This window comes from Eumetopias jubatus, unplaced genomic scaffold, assembly GCF_037043125.1.
Source record: "Eumetopias jubatus isolate StellerSeaLion01/CBP00866 unplaced genomic scaffold, mEumJub1_p1.0 scaffold_17, whole genome shotgun sequence".
In the NCBI taxonomy this organism is placed as follows: Eukaryota; Metazoa; Chordata; class Mammalia; order Carnivora; family Otariidae; genus Eumetopias; species Eumetopias jubatus.
Genome location: NW_028274823.1, coordinates 73,754,859 through 73,778,489, shown reverse-complemented (window position 1 = coordinate 73,778,489; position 23,631 = coordinate 73,754,859). Strand labels below are relative to the sequence as shown.

Here is a 23,631-nt window from a genome sequence, read left to right as displayed (position 1 = left end):
TACACGTCTAAACAAACTTCGCTCTGTGTTTCCATTTCCTCAGGAAAAAAATGCACAAAATCACACATATTTCTCGTCCTTCCCCCTCCCCCCGCCCCGCAGTCTGTTTTAAGATACCGTCTGTGGGTGTGTGTCTGGGATTCTGGCAGGTTCCCGCAGGACAATAGGGTCCCTGGCACTCTGGGCACCGGTATTACTGTTGGGGCACCAACCTGCCAGACTTAGGGTTTCCGCCAGGGGGCAATGCGTGTGTGTGGGGGGGGGTGCACTGGCCTGACCCCAGGAATGCCAGGCACACAGTAACCTCTTACCCAAGGGCATGTCCATCACCTGGGGAAAGGTCCCCGTGTTCAGAGCCCCCAACCTGCCCCGGCACGGTACACCCGTGGCCGCCTTTCTTTCGGCGGAGGCCAGCCCCGCGGGCCCCCACACTGGCCCTCAGACCCCCTGCCACACTGGCGGGGTAGGCTACCCCCGCAGCGGTGGCTGGTGGTCAGCAGTGGCCTTACACGTTTGCTGAGCCTCCCTGCTTCTCCTCTCTCTCAAGCACTTCTCTGAGCCGTGTGAACCCACCGAGGCCACCGAGCAGGGGCAGCGTTGCGACCGCCGTCCGGCTGGGGCCATGGCAGAGAACGGGGAACTGCTGTGCAGGAGAGCCAGCCAGGAGGACATGGGCCTGGACGATACGGCCTCCCAGCAGAGTGCTTCGGATGAGCAGTAGGGGCAGGGGCTGGAGGGGGGCCCTTGCTCTGCAGCCACGAGAGCCACTCTAGAAACCGGAGGGACGCTACCGCAGGTTCTCGAAGGAAGTCTCCCATGGCAATAAAACAGTTGACAGCACACCTCCCTCCCCTCCCCGCCCCCGTCCCCGACGCTGCTCCAAGCTGCACCCCCCGCCAGCTCCCGGGCGTGGCACGCACAACTTCCAGAATTTGAAAATTCTAACAAAAGCCACGTAATAGCTTAAAACAGCTAGAGTAAGTAAAGCGCCTAAGTCCCTCTTTCCTGCCCTGAAGAAAATAAGACAACCGCATGTTAACCAATTGGCATTTTGGACATTCCCGTAAACCACGTTCAGGACGCAGTAGGGTTCCATCGCCGCGTAAAGAAAACCTCACCTCTTCTAGCACATTTACGCAGATGTTAAGTATAAGCCAATGGCAGCTTTACTGAAACGTGGTAGTGCATGCAGTCATGTCTACAGTATACTAGTGACCCGAGTGTAGACATCGAGTCCTGTGGGAGCGTGGAAAGCCATCCGGACTCACATGATGCTCGACTGCAGTCCCGCGGGTCCCCACGAGCCAGGCCTGTCTCGCCCGGCGCTCCTGTCCACTCGCAGGAATGTTCGCTTGTTTTCCGAGCCAAGCCATCCTTCCCGTGTCATAGAACACTCGCACACACCTTTGTTTTGGGAATAAAATGTTTACAGTTATGGCTGTGTCCGGTTGTGTGAGTTCTGGGGTATCCTGTACTGTGAGAATGGCATTTGGGCAAATTCTGGGACCTTCCCCAAGTGAAGCCTGTCACCGGGGAAAGCAGAAACCTGACTTCTTGTGGATGTACTGGAGGGTGAAGGAGTTCTGAAACACAGTCTATGAAGAAGAGCATCACTGGCCTGGTGAACCATCCCTTCTGGAAAGACAATAGCTAGAAATAAGTCACTTTGGAGATAGTCCCATGACTTTCTTCAAGGTATCTAGGATTTGAAGTGTGGGGGCTAGGGGAGGGCACAGCAGAGAATTTCTTTCCCCCTGGAAGCAGATGGTAATTTTTTTTTTCAAAGTAAGGATTGCCAATTAATAATAATGGCTGGGCTCTGTAATCAGAGACACTGTGCATCATTCTCAAATCAGCCATCCCTGGAGATGCAAAGTTGGTTATTATTGATTTAAATGCAGGTGTCTGTCTAATGAGAAGCTGACGGAACCTCACTGCAGTTCTCTAAGTTGGCCAAACCAAACTTGGCTGGCAGTCCCTGAAATCCTCTTGGGCAACTTTGTAGCCAAGCCCTAAGGACTAAATGGCCGGCCCTGAGCTGTGAGCGTGACCTCCCCACAAAGGGCACCTCCTTGAATTAAGTCAGCCTGTTTTGGGCTGACCACCCTCTTGGGCACCCAGAAGTAAGAAACCCAGAAAGCCACTGCGTTCCACAGGAAATGGATCTCCTGACAGAGCTGGAAGACCAATAGGTCGAGAAACAGTAATGCAGATGAGAAGCCAAAGTGCTCTGGGTGCATGTCATTCTGCTAGAGATTCCTGAGCTGCTTCTCCAATCAATGACCCGATGGCTTATCCGGGTCGTCTCCGTGCAAAGGAAGCAGACAAGGACGGTCATGGTTTGTCAACAACAGTAAGGCCCAAGTCCTCTGATCCGAATACAAGTCTGCATTGTCTGAGAGAGTAAAACCGCCTTGGGCGTGCATGCTGGGAGTGCATACACACACACATACACACACACACACACACACACACACACGTGCACGGGTGTGTGTGCCCACAAAGGGAAAGATGGGGTTGGATGCACTCCTGGACCCGCATGCCTGTCAGCACGGCAGTCACACTTTTTCTCTACATTGTGGTATAAAGAACCTTATATTTACAACACGTGAGCCTGTTTGTTTTTATTTTGAGAGGGCGCATGCGTGGGTAACGGGGAGGGGCAGAGGGGAAGGGAGAGAATCCGAAGCAGACTCACGCTCAGGGCAGAGCCTGACTCGGGGCTCCGTCCCACGACCACAAGATCATGACTCAATTCGAAACCAAGAGTTGGGACATTTAACCGACTGAACCACCCAGGTGTCCCTCCCCAAACACGAGCTTGTTAATCTGATCTTCAGCCAGTCAGCTGTTTATCAGGGTGTTCCTTGCAAAAGACTGGATTCGCCCCCATTTAAAAGAAATATTCCTAAGGTGACGTCTCATGCTGGGGCTATTTAAATGGGCTGCCAGCATACAACCACAGGGTTATTTTTTTGCATTTGGACACAATGAAATTGTTTCTCCTCTAAAAATGATCTAAAAACTGTAGTGCTTGGTTTTATATAAATCATGGGGCTAATCTGGCATTATTGATTCTAAATTTTGCACTGGGTGCTGAGACCATCTGTTTGCAAGTAGTTTTCTAGAATCACTTGATGCTCCAGCTTCTCCTTGCCCGTAAAGTGTGCAATGCGAAGACCCTGTATACTCAGCCCCTTAGGCCCCCTCCACTGCCTGGGGGTTTTGTCCAAGTCATTATGCTCCAGGGACATGGCACCTGACACCAGCGTGCACGCACGCACCCACGCACGCACACACGCACCCACGCACACGTGTGCGATCTTCCCAGACACAACCCTCATGAACTCCGAGACAGGAAGAGAAAGGGGGAAAAGGCCCATTCCATGTTTCCTGGGCCACCATCGCCCCCCACCTTGCGCTTGATGACTTGAGGGTAGGCATTTCAAACTCAGGAATAAATGAGAACTGCTGACGTCGGCCCGTCCGTGCCACCACACCCCTTCCTCTCCCAGAGCACCTCATCGCAGGGAGCGGCACCCGCAGGGATGCATGGGTATGCGCTCGGCTCCTCCTCTGGTCCTGGCCTGGCTCGGGAAGCAGGCCTCAAATGGTGCTCCACCTCTTCCTCCTTTAAACCTCAGCAGAAAGCCCATCCTTTCTGAGGCCCCGAGTCAGGGTTATTTGTGAATTCATCCTATTTCATACCACAGACGAGGGGCCTTAAACAGCACTTACTTCTCATGGTTCTGGAGGCTGGGAAGCCCAAGATCAAGGCGCCAGCAGATTCGGTGTCTGGTGAGGGCCTTCTTCCGGGTTCACCGAGCCCCTCCCCCCCCCAACTTCCCGCCATGACCTCACAGGGCCGAGGGGAGAGAGCCCTCTGGGGTTTCTTTCATAAGGGCACTAATTCCATTCATGAGGGCTCCACCCTCCTGACTGCATCCCCTCCCAAAGGCCCCACCTAACACCATCACCCCGGGGGTCAGAGTTCAACATTTGAATTTGTGGGGGACACAAACATTCAGACCATAACATTATCCTTTATTAGACTTCATTTCTTAAAATAGAGGGATGGCAGCGGATACCTTCATACATGCCCCTGATCATCCCGTTTGACCAAGCAATACAGTAATAATTTAAGGACCCTGCCATAGCGAACACTCCATGTTCTTCCAGCCGATAGCTGCTTCGGTTTATCGCAGCTAAATGTCGACGCTGAGATCTGGGGGCACATGATGCGCTGAAAAGGACAGAAAGCATCAACACAGTGGGAGGAGTAGAAAGAGCAAGGGCTTGGGAGCCACAGGGACTTGGTTCAAACCCTCTATCTGCCACTAAAAGCATGTGTTTCTTTACCATTAAAGAGAGAGTATGCAGAAGCTCGCAGTCCCGCGTGCATGTTGGGGGCCGCCCCGAATCCGTTCCGCACAGCGGACAGCTGCGAGGAGCCCGCACCACGGAGGCCGGTAACCGCTCCCTCTGAGCGGCTCCCTTCAGCCAGGGCGGACCAGCCGCACCAGGCCTGAGGCTGGCTCTGTCTTCAGGGCCACATACGCGACACTTCCCCCTCCCCGGCCTGTGCCCTTTCTCAGGTCACCTGAGGCCGAGCGGGGCTCCTCTTTGGACGAGAGTAGGTTTGATGCAGGAGCCGGGCTCCCAGACCACACCTGCATGCAGTGCTCCTTCGGTCCCAGGGAGCCTGGCAGAAGTCACACCAGCCCGTCGGACATCGTGAGCTCGGTGCCCCTGAACAAGCCACCCGGGCAGGGAGAGTGGGACAGGGGATGCCCCCTTCCCCATACTGGATCAGGCACCCTTCGTAGGAGATTAGTTCATCATCTAGGAGGCCCTTCAGATGTGACCCCTCGAAGGCTGAGCAAATCCACACCAAGCTTCAGGAGGTTCCCTTGGGGGAAAGATGGACCAAGGGAGCCCGTCCCAGGCTCCCAACCGTCGTCCTGGCTCAGAGACGCAAGTGCGTCCCGGGCAGTGCGCCCAGCGCCCGGCTCATAGGACACCCTAGTCTAGGCTCCACACGCCTAGACTGGGCCTCGGGCACAGACGGGGGCACGCCCGGCATGAACCCGAGCTGGGTTTGGAGCTAAGGCTCGTGGCTAAAATATCCTGGAAGTTCATAGATCTTCCCCCAAAATGACCTAAAAGCACACAGGGCTCACGTGTTTGCAACCACCGCGTTTAGTTTCTTTTTATTAAGCAATAAGCAATCAAATAAACAATAAGATGGGTGGGGAGGACCTAAAATGGCTTTTCTCTGCAGTAACCATTTTTAAAAAAAAAACTGAGTAACTCATATCCCTGTGAGCTGACGCACCTGGAGAGGGGGTTAATTTTCATAACATGCAAAATTGATTAGGTAGCGAACACCCTTCTCCCCCTTCCCCGGAACACACGTATAAACTTGGATGGGGGCAAGTTCCATCTAATACTCTTGAAAAACATTTCTCATTTCATAATTTACCGAAATCATATGCACAACTGCAAGAGGAAATAAACAGAAACCTCTGGGCATAAATAAGCCACAGCGGACTGTTCATCTTGTCGCGCCAATCCAGCCTTCAGGCTAATTTGATCTTTTAAACATTTCATGGAGAACAGCTGTCAGGCGTTCTCTGGAAAGGCCCATCAGGTTTCGTAAGCCCGAAGGCATAAATCCTTGACAGGCGGGGCACTGATCAGGCTCCCCGTGAAGCAGCACATTTCTTCAAGAGCACAAGGCAGGGGCTCGAACGGTCTTCACTTCCGGCCGCTCTGCACACACCTCACAATATCTGGCAAAAGGTGGTTTCTGTTTTCCTTGGTGACCTGTGGGAAGAAGCAAGAGCGCAGGCTTCAGAGTCCTTTCCCTTTCCTCAACCCTCTGCTAGGCAGTTTTCTCCGGGAAGAGCCCTGAAGGCCCAGAGAGGGGGAGGCGCGTTTGGGGACTGAGGGAGGAAGCCCAGCTCCAGGGTACCCTGCAGGCAGGCCAGGCTGGTGGGATTCCAGCCCTAGCTTCTGCAAAGGGACAGCTCGGACCGTGGAAGCTTTACCCGGTGAGCCGTTTGGGTTTTTCTTTACGAGTACAAGGGAAGCGTTCGGACGCCACCCGGGGCTTTGGATGGTGGGCGGTCCCCCAAGTAAGGGCAGGGCCTTCCTGCTGGGCCTCCCCAACATTCATCCATTCAACATTGATGGCGTGTCAACCAGAAACTGCTCAAGGTGCCGGGGACAGACGGAGGACTCCATAAGGGGCCTGCAGAGCAGAACAGAGGGACAGACAAGGCCAGTGAGAACACCAACGGTCAAGGGTCCAGGAGAGAAAGTCTGCGGAGGCGCACGGGAGCTGGGGTGGGGCGGGCTGAGGAAAGGCTTCCACGCCGGTTATGCCTGAGAAGGACCCAAGCAAAGAATCCTGCAAAGACGAAGTGAGTGCATCTGCAAAGCCAGTGGTCAGTGCCCGCGGACCGAGAGGAGAGATGGGCCTGCTGCCCGCCCGCCCGGCACAGAGCAGGTGCTGGACGAATGTCTGATGAGGAGATGGCACAGCGGGCTTCGTCCCCCTGGCTCCCGCACATCCACTCGCCCTCCCTCCAAGAGCGCTGTGACCTCCCTCTGGGAGACGAGAGTCTAGGAAACTAGCTCTGAGTCCGGGACTGCAGGCTGGGCCCTGAAGATCCAGAGCACCCGAATCCTGAAAGGAGTGAGCTGAGCAGCCAACGGCTGGGGCCGCCCATCCCCCATATATCCCAGGACGTGGTGCACCTGTCCTTGCCGTCGCTCCCCAGTAGCTCTGGTCCCACCGATTCGAGGGCCATCAGCTTTGCCTCCAGCTTGATGAGAAACCGCCGCACGGCCCGGCAAGGCTCTTTGTTGCTGTGCGTGCTCCATTTAGCCCAAGTCCCTTTCTGCTGTTTGCTCTCAAGGAAGTGTGCTGATGGGAAGGGAGGAGAGCGAGAGGCAGGCGGGCGACAGCGGCAGGGGGCTCGTGGCTTTAGCAGCAGAGTGCAGGCGGGCCACTGGGGCCACTCGGTCCCTTTCCTGCCCCCTGACCTCACCAGGAATGACACCAGGCTCCGCCCTCAGGGTCTGTGAGTTTACTGTGTGCCTCGAAGCGGGGATTCCCGGATGAGGGGCGTCTGGGGCCACTTCCTCCAGAACGGTCACATTTATGAAGGAGGAGGCGTGGGGCTGGTGGAGGAGCTGGATTTCACAGGCACGGGGCTGCAGAGCTCATTGAAAGGAGACCCGAGGAGCGCTTACATGCCGGCACCGTCTCGTGTCCCCGGGAAATGCCCTGTCCTCTCCATTGGCACCGTGACGATCATGGGGCAGCCCTGCTCTCAGGACCCAGCCCGGGAGCGAGACCCGCCTCCTCTCTCCCACCCGCTGAGTCGCTCACCAAGCCTTGCTTCCACAGGAAAAATAACACCTGGAAAAGATACATCTTGGGAATGTTTTCATGTTAAAAATTAATGAAAGCGGGGTGCCTGGGTGGCTCAGTCGTTAAGCGACTGCCTTTGGCTCAGGTCATGATCGCAGGGTCCTGGGATCGAGCCCCGCATCGGGCTCCCCACTCAACGGGAAGCCTGCTTCTCCCTCTCCCACTCCCCCTGCTTGTGTTCCCTCTCTTGCTGTGTCTCTGTCAAATAAAAAAAATCTTTAAAAAAAATTAATGAATGCAAAACTACATTAATATTTGGCTACTGCCCTTTGATTTCCCTAAGATGATTTCTGAGAATTACGCAGTAAGAGGTCTAAGTGAAACTGTCGACGGTGCTCATCTTGACGCTCCCTGTACACCGAAGCCAAGCTCTCGAACGCGAGAGCGAGGAGAGCCATCACCTGTCCCCCTCGGGGGCCCTTCCCTGCATACACAAGCCCCGTCTTGTAGTCAACCACCAGGATTTGATTTTGCAGAAAGTCCTTCCCGAGAGGCTGGCCAGGCGAGGGCTCCGGATGCAGAAGCGAACAAGACGAGGAGGCCTGCGGGAAGGAAGCGGGTCCACCCTCCACTCTGCACTGCGGCCTCCAGAGAAAGACCGGAAGCCCAGTGAAAGCTGAACCCCTGCCCGGCCCTTGGTGACTTGGTGACACTTAGACCCTGACTTCCAAGGGGATCAGGGCATCTCATTCATCCTGTGTCTGGCACACGGGCGGTGCTCAGTAAATGTTTACTGAATTCTACGCTGAGGAGGGTCTTTGAAATATAGCTGAGTGGTAAAAGATTCTGAAGACGCTGACCATCTCAAGCAGCCAACTTGCTCTGTGCTGCCTGCAGGGGCCACGGGAGGGCCTGAGAGGTCCCAGTCAACAACGCGGGCACCAGGACATCAGGGAAGCTGTGACTATCTGGACACGGGAACAGGCAGGAAAAAATGCCCCTAAGGGCCTATACATACTACATACAAGAACGCAAAACGAAACCACATATTTTCCTTGAAACTCTGAGAAGGACCCTGACAAGTTCCTAATAAGTACCGGATTACGGAAAGAAAGTTGACAACACTCGTTATAAATTAACACATATCAAAAGTTATGACTAACCTGTTTCATGTTGTGTCTTTATTGAACCTAAAAATAGGATTATTCCTGAATCCAGTCCCTCTAGCTCTATTTTTTCCATGAGGGTTAAAGTTTCCAAACCAAGAATTACTTTCGTGTTGTATCAAGTAAGACTTTGCCTGACCCAAGTTTACAAAGATTTACTCCTGTATTTTCTTCTAAGAGCTGTAGAGTTTAGCAGAGTCTGCTTCTCTCCCTCTGCCCCTCCCTGCACACACACGCTCTCTGTCTCTGTCAAATAGATAAATTAAAAAAAAAAAAGAGCTGTAGAGTTTAGCTTTTAAATTTAGGCCTAGGATCTACTTTGAGTTAATTCTGATATACGAACGATGTTAAGGGTCCAGCTTCCCTCTTTTGCCTGTGGATACCCAGTTCCCCAGCACCATTTATTAAAAACCGATTCTTTCCTCATTAAGTTGTCCTGGCACACTTGTTGAAAATCAACTGATCTTAGATGTAAGGGTTTATTTCTGACTTTCAGTTCTTTTCCACTGATCTGTGTCTAGCCTTCAGCCAGTACTATGCAGTCTCGACCACTGTAGCTTTGTAGTGAGTTCTCAAGTCAGGAAGGAGGAGTCTTCGAACATTGTTCTTTCCCAAGACTGTTTTAGTTGGGTCCTTTGCATCTCCACATGAATTTTAGGATCAGCTTGCTTGTCAGTTTCTACAAACATCCTGCCTACTGGCTTTTGAACCAGCGCTTAACAGACCTTCTCTCACTCCTGTATCTACAGGAGTCCACCGGCCCAGAGGACAGCATCGAATTCCTGGTGAGGTAGAAATGCTTTATGCTCTGCTTGATGAAAAAACCCATGGCGGGAATGCGTAAGCAGAGGTCTAAGAATTCCCAAACTGGAAGGAAATTGGGACCTAGTTCCTGTTACCCTTGTGATCTTGCAATGCACAAACAAAAATTAAAAGCATAAAAACTGCTTTATGGAAAAAAAAAAACAAGTATAAAGGACTCTGAATTCAGGACAGTGGAGTAGATTTTAGTTGTAGTAATACTACATAAAGTAGAAAAACCAAATGATTTCTAGGAATCTGAGATTTTTTTCACAAAATCATCTGAATCATCCCTACCACCAAAGGAAACCATACAGCAGGGTTGTGCTAACGGCTCAAGCTTTGGAGGCAGACAGATGGAAGTTTGAATCCTAGCTGTGCCACCGCCTAGCCGACGACCCTGGACAGGCTATGCAGCCTCTCACTGATAAAATGAAGATGACATGATATACCTCAGCAGGTACTGTGATGTCTACGTGCCCTGGTGATCTACAGGACTGAGCATAGCACCTCAGTCCAGGTGCTCAGTGCCTGGTGGCCACACTGGCATCTAAGTCAACACTCCAGTCTCTACCTGTCTCTTCTGGGCCCTCAGCAGATAACATTCACCAGCATTTCTATCAAGCAGATATTTCAAAGGAAATCAAATGCAAGATGCTTTCTAAATGCCACTACGACAATGAAACTCAGATGTATGTGTATTCACATGCGCACGTGCGCATGCATGAGGTAGGAAGTGACCAGCAGGGATATTTTCTTCATGTTGCTACAGAACCAGGGAAACAGTGCACACAGCTCTTTCTAGTAATCTTGATCCCTGAAGGTCTTTATCTCTTGCCTCTACAGCATTAAACATATTACGCTCAAACAAGCAAATGTGAAATAAATCGAAAACATTTTTCAGCAGCCACACGTAGTGACCAGTAAATTCTACAAGACATGAGAAAAAAAATTAACCAAACTTTTGGGAGAGAAAAATTTTCAGGAATGTGACTGTCAATACTCATACCTGCACCATGACAGAAGTTTCTAAATTACCAAGACCATCCTCCAATGACATGAATGTTAGATCTTTTATTATAGTACCACAAGTCCCTGAGCTCTGTCCACCCCGCCCCCCAAAGTCTGCTCTTTGTTGGGCAATTTCTATTGTTCTACCTTCAAGTTTACTGATTCTTTCCTTTGTTGTCTCCATTCTCCTGGGGACTCCTTCCAGAGACTTTCTCATTCAATTATATGTTACAGTTCTAAAATTTTTATTTGATTCTTTTTTATATCTTCCATATCTTTGCTAAAATGGACACTCTATTTTTCACTTGTTTCCAGCGTGTTTGCAATTGATCACTGAATAATTTTCGTCACAGCTCTTTTAAAGTCTCTGCCCTCTAATTCCAACATATCCGTCATCTTGCTGTTGGCACGTGTTGATGTTTGTTTCAATCAAGTTGCTCCTCCTGGTTCCTGGTAGGACAAGAGATTTTCGGTTGTGTCTGTTGTTGTCCCCTGGCTGAGCCTCCTAGCCGGTGTGCTGCCTTCTTTCCACCCTTCAGGTCTCCGTATGTTTGTTTAATATGTAATGTCCAAGGTTTTCAGCTACACCTAATAGGAGGAATAGGGCGAAGTGTATCTACTCCACCTTATCTAGAAGAGGAAGTGTTCTGAGGTTTTTTTTCTGAAAAGCAATGCTCTGTTTACGTGATGCTATTAAGAATAAGCCTAGGTAACGGGAGTCACTCAGTGGGCCCCCTCTTTCCCCCCATGAGTTCAGTTCCACCTCCCCGTCTGAACAGGCTCAGCTGCCACAGGGGGAGGCGGCCCTCCCCACTTTACATAAATTATTTCCTCACCTGGAATGTTCTTCCTTCTTTTCTCCAATTCCTCCTTCAAAACCCACCCAAGAACCACGTCCCTTGGACCACCTCTCCCCACAGAATTCTGTCCCTTCTCTGCTTCCAGATTGTGACTATCACATCACCTACTTTTCTCGAGGGGAGGGAACATGCTTCACGTGTGCCTCTGGACTAAGTGCTGGATGCACAGGATGCTCTCAAACAGGGGTTCAGAGAACTTCACTGCATCTGAGAAAGGGAAAGGACCAGGAAATATCTAATCCAACCCCTAAATTTGCAAATAAGGAAAATGAGATTCTTCATGTGTAAAACGGGCACAGAAAGCTCACACAAGCCCTAAAGGAACACAGGAAAGACAAGAATAACGGGATACGTGAGCCCCTATCTCCTACATAATTAACCCAAAGCTAATCACTTTATTTACACATCATTAGGAGCAATGATTACCTTGCCCAGAGAATAATTTCCAGTCTCAGCAAGGAGAAAATGCGGTATTATCCTAAGACACACCGTTTTCTCCTGGACACACCAGCCGTGCCTGCTCAATCCCATCTAGGACTCGGAGATGACACTGGGTTGCAGGGGCGGCCGGTGTCCAGAGTTTAACCGCAGCAACGGCCCACCTTCCAGCCTGGAAGCCGGCCGGCCTGAAGACCAGTGGTCTTTCACCCTCTCTCACTGTTCACTGGCCCTACTTCCACAGAAACTCTAGAATCCCAACCCAAAACTCTAACCTGGAGACCACATACAGTAAGAGACCGAGGGAGCACCATGAAACTCTGCACACCAGGGCCCCACGGACTTGGAAGACGTCCCTGAGCACGTGACCTTGCAGGGCTCTCAGCGCACCGTGGAGAGACCTCCCTGCCCCCACCCACCTCCAGCCCAGCGACCACATGGCCCTTGTCAGTACGTGCTGTGGCCCAGCCCCTACTAGACGGTGCGCTGTGGAGGACGCGGACCTGGCTGGTCTTGTTCAGCATCAGGACTTAGCACAAGGCGCTGCTCAGTGACTACTGACTAAATGAAGGAAGGGAGGCACGAAGGTGTCCAAGTTCGGCTGCTCCAACCCTAACAGCGGTTTACTGCTGCCAGAGTACCCCTGGATACTCTGGTGACGACACGGGGACGTCCCAGGGGGCCGGCGAGCTGGCAGGTGCACGCGGTACGCTCCCCGGGGCGGGGGGACCAGCCGGACCCGTTCACGAGGCCTCGCAGGGCCTGTGGGCGGTTACCCTGGGGGTGGGGGCGGGCGAGGGGGCGGGCAGAGCTCAGCCGGGAACAGGGCTCCCTCACTGACATAGAGGGCGCGCAGGGCGAGAGTTAGCTGAGAAGGACCCAGAAAGACGAAGGGGAAGGAAAACCACGTATGTGGGCAAAGTGCCCGCGGTGCCATCAGAGGCCCCTGCACTCGCTTGGCCACGGCCACCGGCTGGGATGACAGCGCCGGGCCTCACTCACCCGTGCTCTACCGCACAATGCCCCCGACGAGCATGTGACAACCACCTGCGAGCTCGCGAAAGCACGCCGCTGGGCCCATGCCCCGGGTCTGACTCGTGGGGTCCGGGCGCGCCTACAGCTCTGTGCGGCTCGCGGACCCCCGCCTGATGCCCCCTCGGCTGTTCCGCGGACGTCACTTTGCCTGACACGCTCCGCAGCTGTGCTGTCCGCGAGGGCAGAGTGACCGGAGACAGGAAGTTTTTCTTGTATTTGAACAGAAGTAGTCACAGGTGGCTGAAGGCTAGGGCACTGACCAGTGCAGGCGGGACATCCCCACCCTCGTCCACAGTTCTATTGCCCTGGGCTACGGCCTAGCAGCTGAAAGCCGTGTTTCACACCGTGGCTGCAGGGAAGTGTGTTTTTTCACCAAGCACAGGCAAAACTTAAGTTCTGTAAACTCCTAGAAAATCAGACTCACCTGGATCTAGCCTCCTAGGGGGAAAAACGGTAATTCAAAGCAAAGGTACGTTTCAAAGCCACCCCGCTGTTTGAGGTCACCTGCTCCTTTTTTATAGGCACGGGGGACAGGCTGTACTCACACTGAACACCTGAATGTCGTTTCTGTTTCTGATTTCCTCCACGAGGGCCAGCGGTTTTCCCTTAGGTATTGGGATCGTGCCCAGGACTACAGTCCCTGGGGTGCACAGCGTCTGACGAACGGCCTGGATGAAAGGCTGACTGAAGAGCTCCATCTTCCCAATCTCATCGATGACACACACTCTCTGCCCTGGGCCACTGCTGGAACCTGCCTGAAGATCACGGAGACACCCAAGTCACGTTAAGCGAAGGGCCCTGGGGTCCCACTCCCGGATCACTCACCAACGAAGTCAACTAAGCTTTGGAAGGCGGGAGACTCTCTCTCAGTCTACATGGGATGATTCACTGGTAAACAGATCTGGAAGAGCTCCCTTGGAAACTGCAGCAACCAGAAAATTCAGTTCCCCAAGCGACCCAGGTTCCTGGCAATTTTTACTCTTCTAGAACGGTTCCAGTAATAACCAAGCTTTGTGTTTATATACACCCAGGAAATAAGCAGCACCCACATGCCTCAGGTTTAAAAGAGATGAGACAGCAAGCCTGGGAGCCCTTATTAATAAATACTGGCCTCTTTTTTTGTGTGATTCTGAGTTGTAGGAGCTTCCCTGTCTGGGAGGAGGTAACCGCTGCAGGCAAATGCCTGAGTGTTTCATAATCTGCGTAATGAGGGCTGGTGGAGAGAAGCGAACAGTAAGAGGAAAGGAGTCTTGGTTAAGAGAAAAACAAGTGAGCAGGGCTGTGCCCTTTCAGCCACAGATTCCCTCCCTAACGACTTCATCCCCTTCCTTCCTTCCAAGCCCCTCTTGGAACAGGTGCGGCAGCCAGCCTCCATGGGCCCCAGCGCCTCCCAGCTCCCGGGGCTCCCACCCTTGCTCAGACCCCTCCTACACAGTTCCAGGGCTGGTCTCTGCCATCAGCAGAATGCGGCAGAAGGGCTGGTATGTCCCTTCTGAGATGAGGTGAAAAAGACTGCTGTGTCTAGCCTGGTCTCAATCTCTCAGATGGCTTGCTCTGGGGAAGGCGACTGCCACGTTGTGAGCATGCGCAGGCAGCAGATGGCCAAGTCCATGTGGTAGGGAACTGAGGCCTCCCTACAACCTTGAGAGTGAGCTGGGAGGCGGATCGGATGACTGCAACCTCATGACCGACCCTGGGTCCAAACTACCCGGCTAAGCCATTCTTGGATTCCCGACCCAGGAAAACTGTGTGAGATAAAGCCCGTGGTTTTAAACTCCTCAATTCTGGGGTCATTTGTTACACAGCAACCGATCACTAATATCCATGCCCTCTCTGGAAAGCCTTCCCAGAGAAAGCTGATAGGACCCTGAACAGTCTTGCCACAGTGGGGACACAACAGAACACTTAACTCTCAGTGAACGCCGAGTGACAAACACATTTCACATATCTTTGTATAAATGAGGACTCTGAAAACTCTAAAGCTGATTTACAAAGTACTTTTTACTACAGTTCTTAGACTCCTTCAATAATGACATCGGTACATTTCTCAGAATGTATGGCTGAGTTCAGCTAGATTGGTCTTGAACTGTGAATCCCGAAGCTAGAGTGAGTGCGGCTGGTGGAGTGCGGGTGGTAGCTGGGGAGGCACGGGGCGGGGGGGCGGGTCCCGAAGCCTGTAGGTACACAGACGGCTGTGGGTTCCATCCAATCTGACAGCCAAGAGATGCTAAGCCAGGAGGATCACAGCTTGTGCCCGAAAGGCTGCTGTGTGCGGTCAGGGACAAGCTGGGCATCTTTTGGAACAGACAACGTGAGATTGTAGGGTCTAGTCTGAGGCCGGTCTTGGGGGGAAACACTGAAGCAGTGGTTGTCAAACTTTTATGTGAGTGGTACTCTTATTATCTACCGACTTAATATCACAAACATATTTTCCCACCCACTTCCCTAGCGGAAAGACCAGGAAGGGGTCTACTGCAGTCATCCAAGAGATGGTCTATATATTTACTCAATCTTCTGTGTCTAATGCACTTCATTTTTAACTTTCAAGTGCATTTATGTGTGTGTGGGTGTGTACACATGCGCACACGTGCGCACGCGCACACACACACACCCCGTTTCCCTCTCAGGGGCAGGACAAGGTCATAGTCATCTTTTTCCTTCCCATGGAATTGAGTGATGCAAGGATGAGCTCCAATGATGGGATGAGGGAGGAAAGGCGAGCATCTGTGGAATCATTTGCTGTCATTTCCAAAGTTTTTCTTCAAAAATTAATGCCAAATTTGGGAGAATTTTAAAAAACGATCAGGTACCAGCTCATCAGCATAAAAACAGACGATCCCACAAGAGCAAGGCATTCCAATGACCTCTTATTAAGGAGTATTTGGAGCACTCTGCTGCCTCCAGAACCTGGGAATAATTGTGGATGTCATCCTCCCTGAGAGGGAAGCATCCAGAAGCCAAACAGAACTCTATCTGGCACATCAAAACGATAGTTTGAAAGCAGTTAATTCAGACAAAGAGAAACCATATGAAGAATGTGTGTATGCTGTGTTTATGTATTTATTTGGGTGTATGTATGGGGGTAGTTAGGTGCCCATACATGTGGGCATGTATGTAAATACACACAAGTAGCTATAAACATAAAGCACGAGGCTCCAAAACCACTGTCCCTCGGATTCTCTACAACATTTGCCAACGAGAGCTCACCGACATTAAACTTCTGCACAGAGATATCTGGACACACACGCATACATTATGTTCTACCAACCGGAAATGCTCACTTTAAAATGTTAGTTTATTTAAAATCCTCTTGTACAAAAGTAGAGACTTCTATCATCCAGGACTGTAGGAATCTCAAAAATAAGTCCGGGATTTTTGATGAAAAATCTGTTATTGATACTCAAGTGAGAGGCAGGTATCAGATGCTACACCACTGAGAGGGCTGTAAAGACTGGTTTTTCTAAAGAACTCATGACCCTACGTTCAAGAGTATAATAAAAGAACCACTATTGGGGCGCCTGGGTGGCTCACTCGGTTGAGTGTCCAACTCTTGATTTCGGCTCAGGCCGTGATCTCAGGGTTGTGAGATCGAGCCCTGAAGTTAGGCTCTGTGTGCAGCAGGGAGTCTGCTTGCAATTCTCTCTCTCTCTCTCTCTCTCTCTGCTGTTCCCCTGCTCCTGCACATGCTCTCTCTCTCTCTCTAATAAATAGAATCTTTTAGGACCACTATCATATTCAAAATTGTTTTATTTTTATATAAGTTCAAGCAAGCAACTTTAGAAGGAAACAAAACACGAGCCAGTGAGCACACACAGTATTTACGTCGTTCCAAATTCTCTTCTGAGTTGGTAAAGACGCAACCTGACAGCACCAGGGCCCAGGTCTGAGAACGGGTCAGGAGCTTCCCCAGTCCTCCCCAGCGCTGGTCGTAGGGAAGTCCGAATGAGCCCCTGCAGTGCCCGAACCTGAAGGTATGGAGTAAGGAGCTCAGGTAGCACTCTGGGCCGCCTCGGACCACGAGGTGAAAATCACTGTGTGCACAGGATCTGGGGTGTGGCCTCTCCCCTGCCCCTGCTCTCTCCGCAGGGGACCGCGAGGGAGCAGGATGGCAGACACTACCCTGCGTCACTCACTGCTCCTCATCCAGGCCTACCTACACGTCACAGGACTATCCACTTTCACTGTCACGGAGAGGGAGAAACACTTTGGGCAAGGCGTATTTTACCTCCTCTGTTTGTTCTGTGGGAGAAGAGATTTCCTCGGGATAGAGTCCTAAAATTGAGCAGCCAGTGGAAAGGGAAGCAATGAATAATTTTATAACTTTGCTTACACTCAGCTAGTGTGCTTTCTGGAAAGATTAAATTGATTTAGAGCAACAACAAAATATCTGTGTTCCAATTATGCCAGAGACCTGAAAACTGTGTGACTTTTTTTTGTTATGGTTTAATCTTCATATGCACTTTTAAGAACATAAAAGAAAAGGTAGACATAAAATAGGCAATTTCATTTAACCAAAGTACCGAACTGAGAAAAAGCTAATTAAAGTGGCTTTTGCCTTACTGTGAATTATTTACTTAGAAAATCTTTCTGGTGGTCTTTTTTTTTTTTTAATCTCAGACACACGGACCGGCTTCTGAGCTGGCCTGTCTAGGACAGCAGATATCAACAGTCATGGGAAAGGGCTGGGGAGCATCTGCCAGAAGTCAGGCGGCAGAACTAGGGCCCTTCTCCGCAGACCCACACGTTCTGGGAAGCCAGGAAGGCAAATGGTGGTAACAGTGGCCACAGCCAAGCCCACAATTCCTCAACCCTCTGAAGTTAGGAGCTAAACGTGAAGGGCTCCAAGTAGACCTCTCTGTGTGCTTCTTCCAAGTCTAAAGTTTCAGATCCCCTTAGCAGTCTGGAGGCATGTCGACCGCGTGTCCCCAGGGATGAAGCCACAGGCTGGCAGCCAGGACGAGCTGTCTAGACGGCCTGCCGCGCCCTTCTCTCCTTGGGCGTGCACTGGGCGGGGGCTGCCCCTACCCAGATGCCAGAGATTCCCAACCAGGGAATTCCCAACCCCAGCAGACCAGGGCTGAGGCTCCTCCCGGAGGTCCTAACTGACCTCCCTGGGGCTCAGCCGCACGAGCGCCTGACCGCAGAGCACCAGAACAGAGCCCTTGGTATCTTGCAAGCTGTGAGAACTATCCCAGGACTGAAACAGCATCTGTTGGCGGACAGTCAGCCCAGTGGATGGAGAACCCACGACCCCTTGTGATCCCGGCGTCCCGGCACCAGCCTGGACATCTGAGCTTGAGGGTCTCCATGACAGACCCAGACCTACAGCTCGCTCTGGCCCCCGGGTTTGCGGCAAACCGCTGATGTGAGGCTCCTCCCGAGGCCCTCCTACCCATCACTTCACTCACCTTCGCAAGAGAGATAAATAGACCTATCCCCGTTTGCACCTCCTAGCAGCTGGGGGCGCACACGCTTTACGAACAATGTCGCATTCAGTCCTAGTAACTCCATCCAGCAGCTATCTGCGTCTCTGTTTTACAGATGAGGAACACAACTGATTCAAAGTCACTGAGCTCCCAAATGAGAGCTGAGAGTCAGACCCAAGATCACCTGATGCCAGAGCTCCCTTCCATCCCCCACGTGCCATGCTGCCTGCGTGTATTCAGTCTGAGGAAGGAAAGAAACTGAAGGAAAGGATCAAAGACACTGCAGGAAAGAACTGAAGGAATTCATCTAACTGTAAGGAAACTACTTTCCTCTCCAACGAGAAGCAGGAGCACTTCGGTTTCTAGGGGCTACAGAGGCAAAGCCACAAAGACCCTAATCTGTTTCTGGAGTAATCACATCACTTTTAATTACTCAAAAAGGATGACATATTTGGGGCTGCAGAACAATTACTGTCACCAACATCATTTTATCCAGGAGAGAGGATGGCCTGCTTTAGTAGGCAGATGTGACCTGCAGGTAAAGCCCCCCCAAACCCCCCCACGAGAGACAGGACTAGGCACCCCCAAACGTGCTACAAGTCCTGCCACTTCCTTATCAGCTAACGGTGTTCATCGTAACTGCGCTTGTAAAAATTCCCCTTGCTTAGTAAGAATCTTACTCAATTTTTAAACTTTTGATTCAAGTGTAGTATCTTTGAGGTCTGATACCCTTTTATTACATACTGCCCAGAAGAGAGAAAGCTGAATGTTTTAGCTACAGTAAAATAGTGATGACTTCTTGTCTAACTAATGAAGAGACCGGAGAGAAGTAAGTAAGTGCAGCTTTGATGAGGAAAAATCAACCGTTACGGCTCTTTTAGTTCAGCCTTCCAATGTACAGCGATTTTACTGTTAACTACTGTTCACCTTGTTACAGAAAGTATTCCAAAAGGCAGTGGTTAAACTGGCTTTCCAGGTAAAGCCTCCGTGAAAAGTATTATTTTCAGATAATCTAATAATGTTAAAAAAAGATGAGAATTATCCAGGAGAAATTTTCATGAGGAGGATGTGCATGGTCTTCAAGGGGCTCCCCACTCATTACTTATTAATTTCAAAGGGAAAAAGAGTAAATGCACAGTGGAGACATTGGACAAGTCTTTGCTCAGGTAATCAAAACAAACATCAGCAAACATCACATGCCTCCGGATGAGACGCCCGAGAAAGATGCACCATGGGTTATGTAGTATTCTGACTGAAGTTATCACAAAGCAACAACAGAAAAGCCCCCAAAGAGGAACATTCTATTAGAGTAGAACTGTATTGCTCAAAAATGTCAGTGTCACAAAAGACAAAGGATGACTGAAGAAATGTTCCAGACTGAAGGAGGCTATGGAGATATGGCAGCTAAATGCAACACTTGACCCTAGACCAGAGAAAAACATGTTACAAAGGGTACTGTTCAGTCAACTGACAAAACAGGCCTGGGAATGGAAGATTATTAGTACTTTCTTATTTTTTTTTAAGATTTTATTTATTTATTTGAGAGAGAGAGTGTGAACATGAGCAGGGGGAGGGGCAGAGGGAGAAGCAGGCTTCCCGCTGAGCAGAGACCCAGACACCAGACACCAGACACGGGGCTCCATCCCGGGACCCTGGAATCATGACCAGAGCCGAAGGCAGTCACTTAACTGACTGAGCCACCCAGGCGCCCCTATTAGTATTTTCTTGGTGTAAAAATGTATTGAGGTTGAGAACTGTACCAATTACATAAGAGCATATGCTTATTCTTAGAAAAAATATACTGAACATTGAGGAGTTAAGCATCCCCATGACTGCAACATACTCTCAAATGGTCCCCTCCACAAACTGGTATGTTTCTACGAACAGACACACACGTGCACACGTGGAGAGAGAGGGTGAACAAACAACAGGGCAAATGGTAGAAACAGGTGATTCTGGGTAACAAGTATATGGGTGGTCTGGCGTTATTCTTGTTATTTTCTCAAAGACTAACATTATATGCAGATAAGGTACAAAAAATTAGATCAATACAAAAAAAGAAAAACACTCACATGCACACTTTCTCAGTATAAGATTCGAGAAAACCACCACCGCATCATGTGTGAGTTTGCTTTTGAAGGAGGCAGGGCCTTGGACTGACGCGTAACGGGAGAAGGCAGCCAGTGATGAGTGTTGGAAACAGGAAAAGTGGAGGAGTAAAGGGAAGGAGCAGTTGATACAAATTCTACCCCAGTCCCACTTACGGATCACGTGCCTCTGCCAGGCCTCTGGGGAGGGCGCTGCGGGAACTGCAGGAAGGTGAAGAACCCAAGACAGGAGCCAGCTCAGCATCTAAATCACAGAACCTCAGTACAGCAATGAGAACCACAGGCCAGCAATGAGAAATAGCACATCATCAGACCTGCCCAGGGGAATGAGGGGGACTGCAGGGGAAGGTCATCGAAGAGACGGACCACCGGCTGCTCCATGAGCCGGACCCAGGCGATCAGAAGCTCCTCAGCCCCTCCCGTCCTTGGAGTGTGGGCTCTACCTGCCTTTCTCATCCCCAGAGGCTGCTCCAAGGACACAGCCTTGAGATAGTGATGTGGTGCTGAGCACATCTGCACGGTCTACTTGACTGAACACAGTTAAGGCCTTTCCCTATAGAAACTTAAGATCTGGCGGGCGAGAGGGGACCCCATCCATCTTGCTGCGTCCAACACAAGCCTTGTATGTAAGTTCCCACTGCTTATTACAACTGCCACCTCCCAATCCGCAGTGGCCTGGGCCTGCCTATTTTTCCGGGCTTCCTGCACCCTCTGCATGACGGGGGCTGGTTTCACATTTCACCTGGAAGCCCTGACAGGGTTGTGGACCCACAGAGGTTACCAGCAAGGGCTGCCATGACCGATCCTACAAGATAAACCGCAGCGTCAACCTCACACGGAACTCTCAGTTCATATTCCTCTTTTGATTCACTGCAGGAATGTTTCCACTGACAATTTTTAAGTTAATTTTTATGTTTGCACCAGACAGCTTTTTGTTTCCCTGGCCGATCTTGCAGTGCATATATATATGATCATGAGGTCCAGAAATAAAGTGGGGAGGAACAAAGAAAAAAATGTCACATTCGCTAACAATGGAGGAAACTCAAAAGCAATGCTTGGACTCCTGTCAACCTTTCAAGAATGGATCCTGACTAGAAATTGATTTTTCTAAATTCTCTCTAAAGCCTAGTGGCCTGAAATACTAAGTGGCAATTCCAGGTCAAGTGGTAAAAAAGAAACTTTCTCCAGCCAGGAGTGTTCTGACCTTCAAATGAAAAGTTTCAAAGATCTGAAGCAGAATTTCATTTCAGAATCAAAAGCAGATCCTGCTCTTGAAAACAAATATACACCAAAAGCCTTATTTTGATCAAAACAAGGTTCTACTATGTTGATTTTCATTGGATGTCCTGGTTCTAGCCTCCTATTCTTTTCAGGGATCTTAATTAAAAATGACATGGGTCAGCCTAGAAAATACAGCTTGGAGTAGACACCTTTTGTTCTTAAAAAAATTATCATCTATTGTTATCTTTTTGTGTGAGTGGGAGATACGTGGTGTGCCAACAAAATGTTAAATCCTATATTGCAACAAATTCTAATGAAGCATTCAGTGTGGCCGTCAAAAACCATTAGGAAAAAGGACAGCGTTATCCTGCTGGCCTTGATGGCTGAAAACCTGCAAAAACAACCCTAATTACAGGAGCATCAGAAAACAGAAGAGACCTATAAATAATTTTACCAAAAAACAATAAAAAAAAAGCAAAACAGAGAGCTATTGGGTTTTTGGCTATGGAGACTATTATCTGAAAAATTAAGATGCTCTTTATATCTAAATAACTATAATTTTATATGGTTCCAATCACTCCATATAAGGCTTTTGTGATGGATAATAAAGTCTTTTCACGCCAGCTCGACTACTCACAGGCTGTGTGCCTTTGGACAATTTAATCTCTAGTCCACGCCTCAGTTTGCTCGTCTGTAAACCAGGAAGAGAGTGACAGCGTCACTCTGAGGATTACACAAGTCAGTGCCTGGTGCACAGTTTGCACTGGATCGCTGTTACCGATCTGGCTACTGCGCCCACCCCCGGCACTGTTACCACCAATACCACGCGGAAAACTGAGCAAACAACAATGGGTAAGACAACACGGCAATTAACACATGGTACTGATGTTAAGACTCAAACAGACTGATGGGAGAGAACAGACAACCCTAAGACATTATACACACACACACACACATAGTTCTTATTGTAATTAATAAAGCATAACAAACGAATGAGAAATGGGCTATTTAACAAATGGCTTTGGCAAACTTGCTAAGTATTTGGAAGAAAATCAATTGAGAGTCTCATTGTATATTACATTCAAAATAAATCCAGATGGATTAAAACCATGTTAAAAGAAAAAAAAAAGTACTACAGAAGAAGAAACAAACTCTGTGTTAACTTGGAATACAGACAGACTTTCTCAATGTGAAAGAAAGAAAGAGAGAAAGAAATCACCAAAGTGACAAACTGAGAAAAATGCAATCAATAAATACAAAAAGGTCATTTGCCTTATAAAAGATCTTTTTAAGCCAAAAGAAAAAAATGGGAAAAGGGATAAACAAAAATAATTAGATTTTAAAAAAAAATACTCAAACTAAAAAACATTTAACCTCATTAGCAACTTAAAAACACGAATCAAAGCAAAGAAGTGTGTTTTCGTATGGAAAATCAGTATAGTGCTCGGTGCTGCCAAGAGTGCAGGGAGAGAAACATGCCCCTGCCCACACGTGGGCAGGGGGTACAAACTAGTCAGGGGAGCACCTCAGCAGCACCCAGCAAGACCCCAGAAGGTCACAGCCCTCCACCCTCAGATCGTCCCGGGGAAAGCACTGCGGCTGGGGAGAAAGGCCACAAGGACCCTTGCGATGGTGATAAACATCTGCCACTGAGGGAGTAAGGCTGAAGTCAGAGGTGAAAACCCGTGCCAGGAAATACTGTGCAATCATTATTACATTATCGCAGTTGTGAGGATTATCATGTCGTAAGGCCATTCCCACGTCACTCGATCGTATTAACTGGAAAACCCAAACCTATAAAACCATACGCAGTATTTGTCCCCATTTTGGAATGACGGGATAAAGCAGAAAGCGGGAAAAAACAAAATACACTAACAGTGGTTAACCCAGTGATAAGATTATGAGTTATTCCTATTTTCTTATTTTCATTTCATATTTTTTATGAATTTGCTACCTTGAGTAAGGAGAGCGTAGATACTCAGAAAAACAATAAAAACGTTATCAAATATGGAAAGAAGTCAACGGTGGAATGAAAAAAAAGTCAACACCAGTCAACCCTACGAAAGGACTTTCTAAAAATTTGTCTAGAATGTTTCCCAATCTTACTCTACTTTCCTTTATTCACCACGCGAGCCCGAGAGTCCATCCATCTCCATCCAGGCCTGATGACATGAAAGGAAAGCT

The 23,631-nt window shown here is 49.7% G+C and overlaps 2 protein-coding genes across 3 annotated transcripts in view; one reads left to right on the top strand and one right to left on the bottom strand.

The window, feature by feature from the left end:
• The window catches only part of PCNX2 (pecanex 2), a 295,105-nt gene extending 294,384 nt beyond the window's left edge, over positions 1-721 (top strand). The window contains exon 35 of the mRNA XM_028104596.2: positions 548-721. Coding sequence (XP_027960397.2) covers positions 548-721 — 174 coding nt within the window. The remainder of the gene's footprint in view (positions 1-547) is intronic.
• Positions 722-5,183: 4,462 nt separating this feature from the next.
• NTPCR (nucleoside-triphosphatase, cancer-related) overlaps positions 5,184-23,631 on the bottom strand; it is a 29,966-nt gene continuing 11,518 nt past the window's right edge. Inside the window, exons 4-5 of one of the 2 annotated variants that reach the window (XM_028104558.2) lie at positions 13,238-13,447; positions 5,184-5,826 (exon numbers count right to left, since the gene is read on the bottom strand). In XM_028104558.2, coding sequence (XP_027960359.1) covers positions 5,758-5,826; positions 13,238-13,447 — 279 coding nt within the window. In that variant the 3' untranslated portion in view covers positions 5,184-5,757. The remainder of the gene's footprint in view (positions 5,827-13,237; positions 13,448-23,631) is intronic. The other variant, XM_028104559.2, reaches the window with a different exon arrangement.